The following is a 13,393-nucleotide window of genomic DNA, read 5'->3' as shown; positions in this document are numbered from 1 at the left end:
CCAACACCAAATGAGACAGTAGCAGTAAAAAGTTGTGCCGTCTCATTAACACGTTTCCCCTTCACAGCTCTCATGTCAGCGAAATGAAAATCTGCCTCACATGTATTACCGAGCATCCGATCGGCACTCCCGCAAATCCTCACCTTCGCCTGTTTCTCTGCTCGCAGCACATCAACTCTGAGGACAAAATGTTACGTTGCAGGACAAAAGACTTTTTCTACCCGCCCCCCCTTTTTAGAAACGCCAACATGCGAACACACATGCACTCGTTTTTACATTCAAACTCTACGGAACATCTTAGATTTTTCTTTTGTCTTGTTTTTTTTTTTGGCCAAATATTTGATACAAACTGCAAATGTAATATTAAAATGATCAAATACCATTAAAAGAAAACACTGAAAAAAATGTCTTTTAAAAACAGGCATCACTCAGAAGGAGAAAAACAAAAGTCTGTGAAACAAAAGCTACAATCTCCTCACGCAGTCACAAAAGCAGATCAGTGGCCGTATTCACGAAGCATCCTGAGGCTAAAAGTACCTCTTGTGTTGACGTCACTTTAAAAAAAATCTTAGACTTCTCTAAGATTTCTCTTAGAGTTTTCCCTCACTAAGATAAAAGTAATTCACAAAGCATCTTAAGCCCTAAGAGAGCTCTTAAGGTGAAAAACCACTAAAAGGAGTGAGGAGGACTTTTACGAAGCCTAAAAGTTTCTTAAACAGACAAGATGACAGAAAGACAAAGAGAAAGGGAAGATGTTCTCCGTTTGGTTAACGACAACGATTTAATGACGCGCTCCCGGCTCCATCCTGCAGGAATAATGTTTATCGTCGACCTCATCGGGGAAAAGCTTATTTCTCCCACAGTGAAGCGACGCCGGAGATGAAGGCGATCACAACATTGCGTTACGTCGCAAACTAAATCCATTGTTTTGAGTCTCATCATCATGACATAAAATCATTTTCATGATTACACATTTTTAACATTTGATGGGTTAATTTGACTCTCAATTCATCACTGGGAGCACGAAACAACCAATCACAGCTTTTCAGCAGACGGGAATCACACGTAGTAACGGGGTCGGCCACACCTCCTTACTACGATATTAGTTTCTGTTAAGTTTCCTCCACGCACTTCAGTTTGGGAACGACTGCATCGCAGGTGTTCTTATAAGGAAATGTTTTACCTACTGGTGGTCTTAATGTTATGGCTGCTTGTATCCATGTTTTTATGCCTCTGACAGACACTTTGTCCATTCATTTCCATCTAAACGTGCCACTTTCCACTAAACTATTAATTACAAATGTGTAACCTGCTTCAGCGGTCAGAAAATATATAAATGTTTTCTTTATTATATGATCCCACCTGCTAATTACCCTTTAAGCCTTGTGGGGGACTCATCGAAACACTTTGTACCTTTAAATTAAATAATCCACCCTAATGCTTCTTTCAAGTATACTAGAGGATTTATGACACATAAATCAGCATCCTTTACATCTCCTTTCTAGATTAATGTTTTACACATATTTCACTATTTCCTTAGAAACAAATCTCTAAATGAGATAGTTGTGTGCCTGGATTCCAGTAACAGATTCCCTACCATCCTTCAATATAATACATTATAAATGTCTTATTTTACACAAATCCATCATTGTATAAATTCACAATTTGTTTAGTTCAGTGTGTCAAAAATAACAGGATGTTTCCTGTCTAAAAGCAAAACCAACAGTCCCAGCCGACAGCTCCGCCAGCAAACCCTGCATATGGCTGCTATAAAGCTTGTTTTAGCCATGAGATAAGTAAGATGTTGTACATCAGACAGAATGAAAACTGACCTCCCAAGATGCACCATCAGTCATTTTCTCCCATGTGCTCTATATTTGGTTTAAAGTGACATGACCAGCCATCTGCTATTATTCAGTAATAATTAAAGGTCAAAGGAAGAAGTCAGATAGTGTTTTTATGCCCATCCATCTTCTTTGGGTGGCTTTGAAAAATGTTGGACTGAATACCAGAGACCACGGTTCATTTTCACGTCTCCACCTGACTATTCTTTTGTACCAGGGCCAATAATTATACCCCCACAGTACTGCAGTGTTTCAAATAGTGCTTATTCAAGCCAGAACTAAATCAGTTCAGAGTTTTTTTTCCAACTCCATTGTGGCCATCATGTCAAACCTTTTGTAGTCAGACTGTAATTTAAAAAGTGAAATGTGATGCTGTTTTGTTTACTGTGGTTTAAGCTCCGATCAGTGCTCTGTGGCTTTCATAAATATGATGATGTTTTTCTTTAATATAGAGAATTTGATGGATGAGATCGCTCTTTATCATAGTTGGAAATCACAGGGTGGACCACGGTAAACCACTCCTTTCTTAGGAAAACCAACAAGTTTATCGAAGAAGTCATTAGCCTGTCTCAGAACAAAAACAGAGACACACAATCACACCTTTGGTATATTTAGGACAGATTAATGCTACAGGACAGGTGAGATACAAATACAGATATGCAGCAAGGTCTTTTGTCCATAAGTCTTCTTGGTATTTGTCCGACACGTTGATTTGGAGCAGTACCCTCTGAAGGACCGAATGCTAAAATCTCCTCCCAATGCACTGGACACGTGGTGGTGTAAGGGTGGGGACATTTACACCGTTTGAATTGCAGAAAGCGAGAGAAACATCATTTGAGCTCCAGGTTCACTTCTGCCACAGTAGAAAAGCTGTCCAGAATGATGGCTGCATCTCGTGTGTTAAGTCTTCTATGTGATGCGGAGATGAAGTGGAGTTGCACATTTAATACAGCTAGATTCTGTGCTTTGGTGCTCTCTTCAGAAGTCACTCTTGAAATATTCCCTTTTACTCCCCACTTTCAATTCTGATCAGGCGCAGAGTATAAACTGGCCGCAGAACTTTATTTTATTTTATTTATTTATTTTTCCAGCCATGTGTTGAGTTAAAGGGTGAAGAGAAAAAGCACCACACATTCAGTTTGCCAGGTCGCGATGTGTAAATCAGCACTGCGGCGGTGCAAATCTTCCCTCCGCCTTCAGCTGTGTGCTTGTGCACCACTGAGAGGAAACCTTAAGTAATCATTTAGTGACACTTCAGTGTTTTGCAGCACAATGGACCCGCAGTGTTCCGTGTCTTGTTCTGTGGTTTCCTGTGGTCGGGATTGGCGGCGCGGTTGTGGCCGGTCGTCTCTCACTCCAGCTCCCCGCCAAAATTAAAGTGCAGACCCCTGTTACTGAGGGCGACAGACGGCGGCGCGAGGGAGACATCGCTCCTCTTCCTCCGCCGTCCTGAAACATGTAGCTCTGCTGGCGAGATGACCACTCACCGTCCTGCCGGCCCGCTCCCCTGGCATGTTAACATTCATTTCCTCCATCCGGTGCAAACTCCGGCGTGAATCAGAGAGAGACGGCGAGGGCAGCCAAGAGCCCTGCAGCTCCAATCTATTCCCCTGTCAACTTCCCACCCTTTTCCTGGAGTTTGATGTCATCCTCCTCCGTCTCCACATCTCCTCCACATCCCTCTCTCTCTCTCTCTCTCTCTCTTTCATCCCCCTCCATTTATTTCTCTTTCCTCTCCTTCTTGCGCGCTGCAGTGAGAGAAGATGCATGATTTATGAAGCTCTATTTTTACCGGTTACTGAGGAGAGGAAGAGGGACAAACGAGAGGGATAGAAAGTGAGAGAGTGAAGAAGAGATGGGGGAGGTGTGTGTGTGTGTGTGTGTGTGTGTGTGTGTGTGTGTGTGTGTGTGTGTGTGTGTGTGTGTGTGTGTGTGTGTGTGTGTGTGTGTGTGTGTGTGTGTGTGTGTGTGTGTGTGTGTGTGTGTGCGCGAGTGAAGAAGGAGCCCGAGGGGAAGGAGGACAGAGAGTGTGAAGGAGACATCCATCACCCTGCGACCCCTCGGCCGAAAACAAAGACAGGAAGTAGGTTGAGACAGAAATATGATGGATCTGAGCAGGATTAGAGGAGACCTGCTGCAGAGGACACGACGCATGTGTGTGTTTTTACACAGCCGGGCACTCAGTCTTAACTCTCTCATCGAGTATTGGGGGGGGGGGGGGGGGGGGGGGGGGGGGGCTGCAAGGAGGTGTCATGGTTACAAGATTCCTGGTTGTTGGGTGCACATCTGCCTGATGTTCTTTCTGAGCATACTTTCCTCCCGCAGTTCCAAAACAAATACGCATTTGAGGCGACCTGACGTACACTGTCCTGCACAGGTGACGCCGGCTCGGATGAAGCGCTCTGGGAAATGAATGAACGGATCAAAAACCTCCTCTGTGTGCCTCCGACACATTTCCTCAGCGACACGTCACGACTCTTCGCTTCTCACGGTCTCCCACACGGAAACATCCCAGCTCAAACTGTTGCTTCACCCGACAGAAACGAGCCCTAATTAAATCTCTGTTGCATTTTTATGACTTATTAATCCTCTCCGAGACGTCGGCAGACGCAGACACCGGAAACTGACCCAGCCCTGAGACGGCAAAAAAATAAAAACCTCTTCAGCTGTCAAACATGCAAAAAAAAAAAAGAAATACATTTATAAATAGTGCAGGATCATTCAAGCTGTGTCTAACTTCAATTATGGAGCATTTTCAAAGGCTCGTGTGTTTGTTGGGATGATGGTAATGATGAAAAGTAATCTCATTTGTTTGGATGATGATATATTTTAGTGGCTTTATATCCTGTAAAAAAAAGAAATTGCTGTCACGTATTTAAAAAAAAAAAGATTTATTAAAACAAATGTTTAATGAAGGACTCAGCTCTTGATTTACTTACTGTTCATCTGGCGTTATCCCATGTAGCGTAATAATTCTTCATTAGGTCCCATATTTCCTTTGTCACTAAAAGGCCATTTATCACAGGGTTGCTGGTCTCCCACTGCAGGCAATTAGCTGGTAGCTGCACCTTCTCGGGGCATCTATCACCATCCTCGGACCTGTTTTACACTTTCCTTTACATCCATGCACGTACAATGACTGCATCCCTCTAAATTACACTTCAGTGGAATCTATTTTTAGGAAATGATCTTCCTCAGTGCAGTTCGAAGGAAGTCGTGTTTTTTAGGCTTACAGCTTCACCATAACGGGGCCATATGACATATTCAATCCATCTTATATTGACTTAATCTACCTGTGACTGTGCACGAGTGCAGAAAAGACGCACTAACGCACAGTACAGCTGCTCATGTCCTCACATCAGGGTTTGACTCACGCTTTACCCCGAGCTCAGCAACTCCTACCCAGGCGCCGCGCCTACCCCGGGGGGCTACTTCTGGAGCTGCCAGAGGCTGCGATTACGGGAGAGCTCAGCTAATTTGAAAAGATATTTCAAAAGTGTGCGAGGAAAAAGTACAACGCACGAGGACATTTTCACCTCTGAAGCAGCTTGCCTTTGACAGACGTCTGTCAGCGCCGGCCGGCTAATGTGACACGTATTAGTGTGAGAAGATGCAGGTAGGGGCAGGTGATAGTGCCAAGTCAGACCACATAGTCAGCTCAGCAGTAAGCCTGGAAATGACTTCAACACCATCCGACAGGAAAGGTTAAAAGATGCCCTCTCACTTGATTGGTGTTAGAAAAAAAAAACCCTTCATGCTGGCGTGGCGTGGTACCAGTTAAGAGTGTCAGGTTATTATATCAGTAACATTAGCATTGAGGATGATGACAACACCGACTGTGCTCCATTATTGCAGCAGTAACGAGGCAGAGCTTCACTCTGAACCATCCTGACAAATGTGATCAGAACAGCAGACTTACCTGCAGTAGATTCCTACTCCAAAACACCCAGTTTAATTCAAAGCGAAACAACACCCCGAGGCCAGAAGCTTGCTTCTATCAGGTTCCCAAAACTAAAACTTTGAAAGCGTGTCAAGCCCCTTATTAACAGTAGAGTTACAGTGTGACTGTTTATGCCTGTAGTTTCAAAAGCATCCAGCTCCCGACTGTAAAGCTGCAGCTCACAGCCGGTTCTGCACCCAGAGCAGCAATAAGTTCAATTTCTAGTCATTCTGCGGTGTTTCTTTTCCTCCTTTCTCCGGCTGCACCGAGGTTGAATGAAGCTTTCAGGAAATGTCCCCGATGTGCTGTGGTCTGGACCTGGTGGTCTAATCCTGAAACTCAGTGGTGATCAGCAGGTGTCAAGGTCCAAACACACAAGTCAGTCTAATGAATGGCCATCCGTTTTATTGTTTCACCAAAGTAATCAGAAAATATAGCACATGACTACACCCTGGCATGATTAAAAAATAAATAAATAAAAAAAACGATGAAAAAAGTAGAAACAGGTTGTTTTAACCTATAGCAGCATAACCAAGAAAACTACACATACCAAGTCTTCCTTGGTAAATATATTAGCTGTTTGTAATATGGCTTAAATGACCAAACCATAGATTTAAATTCTATTTTCACAGAACTAGCTGTGAAATCAACAGATTATTTTGTCAGTGCCCCCCCCCTCACCATTATCTCCATTATTACTGCAACCAAAATGAAATCCCAGAATCCAGAAAGCGTTTTCTTACCCTTCCAGTAAAAAGGCTTTTTTTAAAAAAAAAAAACGTTTGATAAAAGAACTTCAACTGAAAATTATTTTTCATTTTTAACCAATTTCTTTTCAGTCAAATGGTTCATTTCAAAATCATTATTTTTTTTTTATTTCAAAACTTTTCAATTGAAATGATTTAAATGTTGTGCTCAGTTCACGCACTGTTTTTTCTTGTTTTTTCTGATGAAATAAATTACAACGGATGCTGGTTTTACTGCTGTGTGCTCAGCACTGCCCTCTATAGGGATGCAAAGGTACTGATTGCCTCACCTTCTGCTCCTTCTGCTCCTTCATTACTCCTTTTTTTGTGAAATTACCAAAACTAAATCTCTCCCTGACACACAGGAAACAAGTTGAGTACACTGACAATATTGAAAAAGCACCAGACACACACCAAGCTTATGTGTAACCTGACTTCCATTTAGCATTTTGAGGCGAGGCACAGCTTGGAGCTGCCTCACCTCTTTCTTTACTATCTTAGCAGAAAATACAATAACGCATTTAGTCTTCCATGATGGCGTGTGTAACCTGATTTCACCTCCCTGCTCAATACAACATTAAATCCTTTGACGTTCAAGTGAATAGGCTCGATTCAGACTTGAGGACACTATCTTTAAATCTGGTATTAAGATCTATCTAATAAAGTTGAAATAATAAAATAATTAACACAATAATGAATAGACGAAACCCCACAATCTTCATAGGAATACAAATATACTTTAAAACGAGAATTAATTCAGTGGCGGTTCAAGAGAAAAGATAATTGAAAACGCTAGTGCATGCAAGTGTCTGAAAAGAAAGGCTTTTTATTTGAAATGAAGGGTTTTCAGTGTAAAAGTCTCAGCCCTCTAGACATCACTCACTGTGATGGGCTGACGGGTCCTTCAAGGCCAACTTTCCAGAAACAAAAGTTGGTTTTCCACTGTAAGCACTGTAATACTATTCAAATCTGAAAGTGCCACATTACATTTCAGCCCAAAAGACTCATTTCAAACCCAGAGAGTACAATCTCATGGAGATATCGCCACGATGGTCTGATATTACTTTACCTTTGACATTCACTGAGACTTTTCCCTCCCTCCCATTTCACTGGCTGAATGTGAAAGTGCTGCAGCTGAAATAGGCTGTCTGCAATGTGCGCATCTCACCAGAAGTCAGTTCATATGGTGGTGACAACAATCCAGCGAGAGGGAAGATGAGGAGGAGGAGGAGGAGGAGGAGGAGGAGGAGCAGGAGGAGGAAGGGAAGGAGGGGAGCTGAATGCTGACTCAGTCTTTCCCCCTGAGCCTTGACTCTCGTGAAACACAGAGATTACTCACCAAATATTCTCCGGCATGTTGCTGCTGCTGTGTATGGCACCTTGCCACCACACAGCGCTGATAGTATCAAGTCTCCGGCTTATTAGGAAACTCTTTGTGATCGAGATGAAAGCAAAAGTCCGATCAGACAAATGTGCATTTCTATTGAATGGTTTGAGTTTATCTTTGCAGCCTGTTTGCACAAGCAAAGTCCCACACAGAACCTGAGATGCAGGTGTGTGTGTGTGTGTGTGTGTGTGTGTGTGTGTGTGTGTGTGTGTGTGTGTGTGTGTGTGTGTGTGTGTGTGTGTGTGTGTGTGTGTGTGTGTGTGTGTGTGTTGTATTACTGGCTGTCAGCACCTCTCTCCCTCAGCGATGCAGGCTGCTCAGTGCAGATAAAAGTGTACAGATATTTCTCTGTGCTCTCACGCTGAGACGGGCTTTATCTGCACTCTCTCCTGTTGGTTGTGTTAGTCCAGCCCTGGGTGATATTAATACCCCGCTAATGAGCCGCTTCCTTGAAGAAATCCGGAAACAATTGAAGGGGTGGGGTTGGGCTGGGGGTACACGTGTGCTGAATCAAGTCGCTCCCTTGTGCCACAACTCCCCTACGGCTTCCCGGGAACGCACAAACAAAAAAAAAAAGAGGGAAAGTGGCTCCGATCACATTAATCATGGCCTGTGGGAGCAGCGGCACCCGCTGCAGGCACACGGGGCTGCAAGGATCACACCGGAGGAGGAGGAGGAGGAGGAGGAGGAGGAGGAGGAGGAGGATGGGGTGCCATTGTGTGTGTGTGTGTGTGTGTGTGTGTGTGTGTGTGTGTGTGTGTGTGTGTGTGTGTGTGTGTGTGTGTGTGTGTGTTTTCTTCCAAGTACACGACAGGGGTGAATTAGTGCAAATGGCTAGTTGGGGGTGCGGCTAAATGTAGAGCGCAGGAGAACTCAACCATCTGTGACTATCAGAGAGTGTGCGTGTGTGTGTGTGTGTGTGTGTGTGTGTGTGTGTGTGTGTGTGTGTGTGTGTGTGCTCTCATCTAAACTGGCTCTATGCTTAGATGACAAGTCTGTATTGATTAACTGTGATGATTCTGTGTTACAGCTGATCAGCATTTCTTAGAATCAGTATTTGTTTGACACTCGCACGCGTCTGTGTGTGTGTGTGTGTGTGTGTGTGTGTGTGTGTGTGTGTTGTCTTGAAGCATGTGTTTATCATGTTAATGGCCTGACGTGCATTATGCTCAAATGAATAATTACACGATATTATTTATTTTTCTTTATCATGGAACATCTCTGTGAGTTAGTCTGTGTGTGTGTGTGTGTGTGTGTGTGTGTGTGTGTGTGTGTGTGTGTGTGTGTGTGTGTGTGTGTGTGTGTGTGTGTGTGTGTGTGTGTGTGTGTGTGTGTGTGTGTGTGTGTGTGTGTGTGTGTGTGTGTACATTATTTGCATTCCTTCATCTGAGTGTGTGTACTTGTGAAGCTATCTTTACTCAGACCATGGAAGACCAATTAGATGATACATCAAGCTTATTTTGTCATGTTCCGTTAAAAATACATCAGGTTCGGGGTTCATGTTGAGCACAGTGCTTTAGTCCTTCAAAAGGCCTGATGGCATTAATGAATAACCCCGTGAAGATAGCGATTCAGATTTTAGCGTGTGTTTGTATTTAGTTGTGCTCCTGGTGGTCAGATGGAGTCCAGCTGGTTCATCATACAGTCAACGTATTCTCCAAGTTTGACCTTGGCTGAGTTGGATTTTGTCAGAATGTGTGCTGGAGTAGTGGTGAAGTTCTTCCAAAGCTTGGATGTTCTCTGGGTGTATCAGAGATGGATAGATGGAGGAGGGACATTTGTGAATTCCAGTGACAAAGACAGAAATGGCGACTTAATTGTTACATGTTATGATGCATTGTGATTATGGTCTCTCATTCATATTATTGAAATTCCTCCAATTGGTTTGCCCCCACATGGATTTGTGTGTGTGTGTGTGTGTGTGTGTGTGTGTGTGTGTGTGTGTGTGTGTGTGTGTGTGTGTGTGTGTGTGTGTGTGTGTGTGTGTGTGTGTGTGTGTGTGTGTGTGTGTGTGTGTGTGTGTGTGTGTGTGTGTGTGGTCCAGGTCAGCGCCAGATGAAGACGTCCGGTGCCGCTCCATCAGTTCCCATCAGTATTCGGTTGCCGTTGCTTCCAGCCTATTCACTTATAGAGAAGCCGGCCACAATTAGCTGTTAACATTACATGGCAGAATTCAACCTCAGCCAGTGGCCCCCTGGGAAATTAAACCACCGGCAAATCATTAAACCACAAGCTAAACATTAACAGCCATTTGCATTTTTATTGCACCTGAAAAGAATGTGCCAGGTCCATTATCTCCAGGAGACAGAGAGGGACTCCTTATTTATTATTGTTATGTCGTCCCGTGTGGAAACACAATGGCATTTATATGGAGAAAGAAGCAAACGAGAGGCCTTATTTTCACACTCCCGTTTTTTTTTTTTTTTTTTTTTGAGTGTTATGATTACAAATTCGAACAAGGCTGGCAGAGGATACAATGACTTGTTTGTTATGCAAATCCCTCCCGCTTTCATCCCTCCCAAAAATAAACAAACCCAAAACAGATGACAATTTGCAGAGGGGCTCAGCTGAGTAAGGCCTGCAGTTTGCCAGTTGACAGGTTCTTAGTGCCTGCGGTGCCATGAAGAGTTGGAATAAACAGGCTTATGGTGCCATGAAACACGAGTGGGGTTAAGAGGTGAATTCACTCGCTCACATGCCTCCTTTGTTCCCTTCTGTCCCCGGTGCAGGTGAGCGGGACGTGTGGACACGCTCCTCAGCGGGCCTCCCGCTCCGTGGGATCCCCTCCTCCACGGGCCCCGGCGGCCCGCGGCGCCCAGCCTTCATCTGCGGACTCTGATGAGACTCTGGCAGGCCTCCGCAGGTGAGAAAGTCCAGAAGTGCCAGCTTGGGTGATGGAGGTGTACTCTCTCTCTCTCTCTCTCTCTCTCTCTCTCTCTCTCGCTCTCTCTCTCTCCCTCTCTCTGCAGGAGCGATTCATGTCTGACAGACAAATATTGCCCCTGACGCCGTGGACAGGTTCCCTCCTGTTTCTCCGTGACACTCGGTCTCTCTTCACTCCAGAGTTTCTCACACCTCTCATGCAGTAACTGGCTTAAATGAGCTGTGTGATAATGCCCAGTGGGGCTGCTGGCCTCAGCAGCACAATGGCCAGATTAATGTCAATTAGGAAGAGAGACACTGCTTATTCTAGCCTCTTTTACACACTCTTTCTCCGGGGGGGGATCTAATCGACTTACTCTCACTGTTATCAAGCTGAATTCCCTCTATCGTAGCATCTCTGCTGCTTCCTCTCACACAGTGAGCGAGACTCGTGCTTTTGATTTTAAACTTGTGTGTTTTCTATTGCTCGACGCAGACCTTCCTGCGTTAGGGATCCAGAGGCAAGGCGGCTGATGACTTAATATATGCAGAATTTCTACCACTTTCATTCCTGTCACACTCATGGTTTTACAATGTAGCTTATTTTACAGCTTTTAAATGGTCCTTCTTGCATGTATTGTGTCTTATATTAATAATAAATATTGACTCTACTGTGCAATTACATTTTATTTACCAGAATTTCCTTTCAGAGTGGAAGAAGGCATGCTGGGAAAATAATAATAGTCTGTTTTTCCAATCAATATCAGCTTTTCCTCTTCGTCCAGTCATCTATAAACCAGAGGGACTTCGCAAACATCCCCTGAATTATTGCTTCCTTGAAGGTCGATTCTTTCACCAAGCAGTTTTCTTCTTGATTGATAAACACACAGATGACGGTGATCCAGATATTAAGAAACACCTAAAGACATAAAAAATCTCAATCAAAAGTTTCCCTCTCTGCCTTCCTTCTTTCTGTCTTTCTTTCTTTCAAATGAACTGAAGTCGTACTCTTCTTTCGCCTGCTTCAGGGAGTTCATTGCCAGCCTGAGAGGCTTCAGCTCCTTCTACAGTGGCCTCGGGGAGGCGTTGTGCAGCCGTGAGCCCGCGCCTGCAAACGACTCCCTCTGCTGGAACGGGCAGGAGATGACAGACAGGTACAGCAGTGACTCACATGTTTGGATTTACAGCTGCGAAACCCACTGCGACCCGTATGTTCACCCGGAGACGGGTCCAGAGCCCGCGGTGCTGCTCGGCCTTTATCGAGTTTTTCAAGGTTCGCCTACAGTTGTGGTTTGTAAAAGTCTCGCAGCCTCACATCCAGAAGTGGAGGTGATTTGAAGGGCAAGTTTGTCCAGAGCTGATGAGCTTCACACGAGGGCCTCCTCTCCCCACTGAGTGCGAGTGTAAATCTTGACTTTGGCTCTATGGGATGTTATTAATGTCAGGCGTGCTGTCACCTCTTCTCGCTTAGTTAATTGCCGCTTCGATCGTTCTCGCCTCCTTTTTTCCCAGCGTCTCCTGCGCACCCCACCGAACCACGTTCTGTTTTCCCCATATTTCACTTCACCCCCTGTCCTTTGGCTTCGCACGTCATAACTTCTCTCTCTCTTCCAGGCCCGCGCTGTCAGCCGGGCTGCGGTTTCAATTTGGCTTCCATATAGACACAGATCTCAACTTATTTCTTTTGTCTTTTAAATTATGTCTGGAATGAAATCAGTGCAGGAGTAGACAGTCCAGACGAGGAGTGCTGCAGGTTAATGTTTTACCTCTCCTTCCCAAGGAGGATGGAGAATGAATGCGTCTCTCAAACTGTGCAGGGGGAAGAGGAAAAAAAAAAAAAAGGGTTGTCACACAAAATGGAAATAGGAGGGGGGCTTCAATCTGAGGAGCAGACATCAGGTTGGCACGAGGGCAGTGGTGTCCCGAGGCGGTGATTACAAGCTGGACCGAGCACGGAGATAGGAGGGCGCGGAGAGCCGGGCAGGACGACAAAACGATGGAGAGATTACAACGTCTTGCAGCAGGCAATTCTCGGTGTCATCCACGAGTGCATACACCTGCAAATACACTCCCAGTACGTTCTCACCCGATTTGTTCTGGATCGTCTTCCATTATCTCACCAGATAGGAGCTTCTTCCACGGCCCGGCGTGGCATCCATTCAGAGCATTGTCTCACGCAGGTTATTTTGGATCAGGTGGGCGTGGGAGGATAAGCACTGGAGGGGTCGGGCACCGAGCGTCTCAGAGAGTTGAGGAGTGATCTTTCAGATGCTAAATGAGGCGCTCTTTTTATCAGCCGTGTTTACAATCCCACCTGGAACGGAGATCAGAGGAGCAACACTTTCCACCACATCAAAGAGCGTCACACCGATAACCGAGATAAAGACGGCGCATCAGCTCCGAACATTTCATTCCTCCTCTTTTTTTGGATCTAATGACAGTGTAAACTCATGCCGCTTGTTGAACGATGATAGTTAAGATCCCCTGTCGGCTCGGAACGTTTCATTTAAGAGCTCTGGAAATCAAGAGGAGGTCAGAAATTAGAGGGAGTACTATGATCAAGCCTCGGCGCTGGTGACAGCCGTGGCAGGACGCATTATGTTCTGGGTTTATT

The 13,393-nt window shown here is 44.8% G+C and overlaps 1 protein-coding gene across 1 annotated transcript in view; it reads left to right on the top strand.

Moving 5' to 3' along the window:
- The window catches only part of gpc3 (glypican 3), a gene marked incomplete at its 5' end in the record, with an annotated part of 66,947 nt that overhangs the window by 12,837 nt on the left and 40,717 nt on the right, over positions 1-13,393 (top strand). Inside the window, 2 exons of the mRNA XM_080466165.1 lie at positions 10,647-10,780; positions 11,808-11,933. Of these exons, the coding sequence (XP_080322291.1) occupies positions 10,647-10,780; positions 11,808-11,933 (260 nt within the window). The remainder of the gene's footprint in view (positions 1-10,646; positions 10,781-11,807; positions 11,934-13,393) is intronic.

The sequence above is a fragment of the Lipophrys pholis genome, assembly GCF_963383615.2.
Source record: "Lipophrys pholis genome assembly, chromosome: 6".
Classification (NCBI taxonomy): Eukaryota; Metazoa; Chordata; class Actinopteri; order Blenniiformes; family Blenniidae; genus Lipophrys; species Lipophrys pholis.
This window is presented reverse-complemented; position numbering and strand designations above follow the sequence as displayed.